A 4,741-nucleotide genomic window follows, 5' to 3' on the forward strand; every position below is an offset into this window, starting at 1 on the left:
TCTGTGCCTCAGCTTTCTCGCTGAGGCGGAGGGCGACCTGCATGGCCACGCCACCCGGAGCCTGCGACAGTGACAATCACTATGTTCAATTTTTTTTTTTTTTTTATTCTGACACTTAATGTGATTTTCTACATTTTGTCTGTTGTACTGGGGAGTTACTTTGTTCCTTTGGAGGGAGACAGTTCCTTGCTTCTTCATGTTTCCCTGTCCCTGTCTATATTTAGGCATTGTGGAGTACTCACTTCTCCTGTACAGGGCAGTAGATCTCCTTGTGCCCGTGACAACTGCTGGCCTTTGTGGTGTTCGTCTGAGTTCTCGGACCCTTATGGGGCACAGAAGTCCTCCTGCAGGTGAGGTGTCAGAGTGGAGATTAGGGCCCAAGGTAAGTCATATTTTCTGTCTTGAACAGTTGCTTGTAAGAGGGTTGGGGTGCTGGCTGAGCAGCCGTGTGACTCGGAATGGCCAGTCGTTTCATCGCCCCTTGTGTGCACGTCCTGCAGATGAATGAAGCATGTGCTCTGCGGCCTGCGGCTCTCTCCAGCTGCGCCCCTCCTGGGTCAGTTCATCACAGGAGGAATGGGCAGGGGTTGTTGCTGCAGGTGGAGACTTGGGATGCCTCCACAGCACTAGTGAGTGGACGTGGGCTCTGGGGGGCTTCTGAGGCACTGCCAGGGGCACTGGGTAAGCCTCCACGGTGCATACAGTGGGCGCCAGCAGCTGCACTATGGAGGGCACACAGTTCTGGGCAGCATCCACGGTGCTAGAGGGTGTGGAGAGAGCTCTGGGCAGGCCTCTGCCGCGCTAGCGGGCACCATGCGTGCAGGGAGGGCTTCAGGTAGGTCTCCACAGCATTAACAGGTGCCAGTGGGTGCACGAAGGACTCGGGACAGGACTCTGTATGCCAGCGGGTGCCACCAAGTGTCTGGGGTAAGGGCTCTAGGTATGCTTCCACAGTGCTAGTGGGTGCCACCAGGGGCACAAGGGCCTCTGGGAAGGCCTCTGCGGTGCTAGCAATGCCAGTGGGTGTGCAGGGGCGAGGGGACTCTGGGCAGGCCTCTGCAGTGCAAGTGGTGCCAGCCGCTGCACTGTGTGGCTCTGGGCAGCCTGGGCAGTGCTGGCGGGCATATTGTGGGCTCAGGAGAATGTGTACACCTCATCCCCATTTCCCCTCTCTGCCCACGGTGGGGGGTGGGGATCCTGGGCACCTTCCTCACCACCAGCTGGCGCTCCCCTCCTCTGACACAGTTCAGGGAGACACAAAGAAGCCTCACTGCAGATGGCAGCAGAGGGGGCCGGGAGCTGTTTCTGGAGTTTGCGGCTGGTGGAGGGGGAGCACGAGTGCAGCTCTGGTTGACACTGTCTATGTGGGGAAATAAAAAGGTGCATCCTGGCAGTGCTCCTGTGAGTACAGCCCTGACCTCCTGGTGAATCGGGGCCTCAGTGCTTCTCCCAAATCCTCCTGCCCAATATGTATTAATGAGTTCACTGTGTTCCAAGGTCATTACTAGTGTTCCGGCTACAGAAGGAACCCTTGTAAACAGGACTATGTCTTCTCATCCTCATCTTACCGTTCCCAATACAGGGACTGGCAGACAGGCTCCGGTAGGATTTGTTCATTGCCGTGTGACCAATACCCTATGTGTCACCAACCTCTTAACTCAGCTAGGGCTTCTCCAGAGATCCTGTCGTGACTCTCCTTGGCTGGGTGTTCTTGGCTGAGAGACACCAGGGGCCCCACACAGGTTCCCCCGCTTGCTGTGTCCATGGCGGGAGCTGCGAGAAGCTGCCTGGTGATGCAATTTCAGGAGGTCATTACTTACCCAGGTGTTTTTCTATGTGCTCACGGCCATGCCTCGCCCTGGGTTTCCTTGTGCCGGTACAGTGTGAATCTCGGGTGTTCACGAGGTCCTCTCTGCCATGCGCTTCTTGGTGGGGATCTGCTCACTGAATTCAGCCTTGAGAGTAGCACTTGTAAGTTGGAGGGTGGGGAGACCAAGAAGCAGCCTTGGGAGACGTGAAGAGCACCACAGGCCCCAAGGAGTCTGCAGGGGCGCCTGGCCTCCCGCTGCCACGTGGTGCACACCCTTCCTGTGTACCTCACGCTCAGGGGTGCTAGGCTCGCCTCTCTTCTCTGTGGGCTGGTATGCTCAATCACGTTTTATGATGTGATAGTTCCTGGAACACACACTGCTATGTTGCTTGAGATAGTGCTGAGCGCACAGGCATTGCTTTTTAAAAAATGTTTTTTGGGGGCCAGCAGATGGCGTAGTAGTTACATGGACTCCCACATGGCCAACTGTGGTTTGAAGCCTGGATCTGGTGGCTTGAAACTCACACTGGGTGTCTGTGCATGCGTGCCCAAGATCCCAAGAGGAGAATAGAGGAGAAGGGACTGCAGTGTGGCCATTCCCCTGGGGTGTGACTTCTCACTTTCCCTCTCACTGTCTCTGTCTCTCTGAAGGGCACCTGTGCCTTAAGGCAAAAACCTCTACAAAAAAAAAAAAAAAAAGGTGGGGTGTGCAGTAGGTGTCATCGAAGTTAAGGTGGCTGGATCCCACATGGCCTACTTTGTGTTTCAAACCTGGACCCAGTGATTTGAGAATCATGCCAGACGCATGTGCATGCATGCTCAAAGTCCTGAGAGGAGAATGGAGAAGAAGGAATTGCAGTGTGGCCATTCACCCGCCCCCACCAGGAGGGTATTTCTCACCTTCTCTCTCTCTTGCTCTTCTTGGTGAGCACATGTGCCCTATAGCAAACTTAGAAAAAAAAATTGACTCTACTTTTATTTTTTTTTTTAGAGAGAGAGAGATTTTTGCTACAGGACAGGTGTGCTCGCCAGAAAGACAGAGAGATAGAAAGTGAGAAATCATCCTCTAGGGGGGATGGCCACGTTGCAATCCCTTCTCCATTCTCTTCCTGTGGTTGAGTCCTGGACCTGGCAGCTTGAAAAACTTACTGGGTGCATGTGTGTGCATACCCAAAATCTCAAGAAGAGGATGCAGGAGAAGGGATGGCAATGTGGCCATCTTCCTGAGGGGTGATTTATCACTTATTTTCTCTCTCTCCTCTCTCTGCTAAGCACACACAAAAAGTTTATTTATTTATTATTTATTTATTTGAGAAAGCAAGGAGTGCCCCAAACAGGTCTTTATGCCATGCCCCACCTCAATCTTAGCTGGCTGGCTCATGGGCAATGTGTCTGGGGTTCTCACGGTGGTCCTGGGACGGAAACTTAAGACCTTTCCTATGTGAGTCCTGCTGCATTGCACCACATCACCACCTGGCCCCAAACTGCTTAAAACAATGCTCTAGAATGATGCTTTGTAAGTGCTCATATTGCACAGTTGACAGAATGGGACATGAACTACTTTTATAGACGACAAACCCATGGATTCAGCCATTTCCCAGGATGATGAGCTGTCAGTGTACCTGAGGGCAGTGCCAACTTACGAATGGCCTCCCAGGGCCTGGCCTGGTGGTGACTTAAGAGCTCCCAAACAATAGTTTAAACTATTTTAAATAGTTCCAGATACTTCGGTGAAGAGTAAGGAAGCTTGAGTGTAGGAGTTTCTGTGGTATGGAAGGCTCAGGAAAGGAAAGGGGGAGGCAACTTAGACAACAGAGGGACAACATGATGTTACAAAACTAGCAAGTGACTCACCTGAAGTGACTTCGCCCAGCACATGGGGGCCGATCACCATCTCACCCTTTTTTCATCTAAAGTTGCCAATTAAAATTTGAAATTGATTTTTTTCAAAGAAATTAGTGATAGGGTTGTTAGATAGAATATAGGGAGGCTAGTTAAATCTGAATTTCAGATCAACAATGAATAACCTTTTAGCGTAAATGGGTTCCGGTATTGCAGGACTTATACTAAAAATTATTCATCGTTTATCTGGAATGCGAATTTAAACTAGGCTTCATTTATTTTTATTTGCTAAATCTTGCAGTGCTAGTTAATGATGTATAGGGTTCATTTTGCAGAAACCTACATTACAACTAACCTCCATGGAAATAAATACCTTTAAAGAGCAACAGCCCTTAATTCACACACATACACACCAGACCACAAAATGCCAGTGATAATTCTTCCTTTAATGTAATTCATGTTATTTTGACAACCTTTCTGGTCAAACTTAGATTTGCAGTTACAGGGCTCATAGGCTATTTTTATTCGGAACCAATCGAGGCCTCCTCCGATTCGGTCTTGGGTTTTATCTGAAGTGTTAGAAGCCGTGTCTCTTGAGGTATTTAGCTCGTGCAAGGACATCATTACAGAAGTCACAGCTCAGGTCCTGGTTGCTTTTGACATAACCAACGCCCCCATCGTAGGCACAGAGTCCACCTGAAATTCACGTGACACTTTAGTGCTGACCCAGCAGTCCCTGAGTACTCAGTAGTTAACTTAGGTTCTCTTTCCTAACTGCCCATCAGGAGGCAGGGCGGCTTTGAGGAATCTGGTCCAAGGTGACACAATTGTCCCTATTAATTCTGTGCTGAGAGACATCTGGCCCATGGTGACACCTACCTCTCAGGCATTGGTCAGGGGTCCAGGTTGGAAACCTCCTCTGGATTTCCTTGATTTTAGAAGTCAGAACCTCGGTCTTCTGGGAAACCTGGGACTCAGTGATCCAAGATGTGGGAGCATAAAAGCTGGAGTCCTGGAATGAGGGAAGCAGAAGAACAGCCAGGTGAGCCAAGCCAACAGAGAGAGTGACGTGACCTCATGGGCTCGGTG

At 50.6% G+C, this 4,741-nt stretch overlaps 1 protein-coding gene across 2 annotated transcripts in view; it reads right to left on the minus strand.

The window, feature by feature from the left end:
* Nucleotides 1-4,084: 4,084 nt before the first annotated feature.
* Nucleotides 4,085-4,741, minus strand: part of LYG1 (lysozyme g1) — a 32,998-nt gene continuing 32,341 nt past the window's right edge. For both annotated transcript variants that reach the window (XM_027767527.1, XM_014583395.2), the window contains 2 exons: nucleotides 4,532-4,664; nucleotides 4,085-4,348 (listed from right to left, as the gene is read on the minus strand). In XM_027767527.1, coding sequence (XP_027623328.1) covers nucleotides 4,230-4,348; nucleotides 4,532-4,664 — 252 coding nt within the window. In that variant the 3' untranslated portion in view covers nucleotides 4,085-4,229. The remainder of the gene's footprint in view (nucleotides 4,349-4,531; nucleotides 4,665-4,741) is intronic.

Source organism: Tupaia chinensis, unplaced genomic scaffold (assembly GCF_000334495.1).
Source record: "Tupaia chinensis unplaced genomic scaffold, TupChi_1.0 Scaffold144276_1, whole genome shotgun sequence".
Classification (NCBI taxonomy): Eukaryota; Metazoa; Chordata; class Mammalia; order Scandentia; family Tupaiidae; genus Tupaia; species Tupaia belangeri.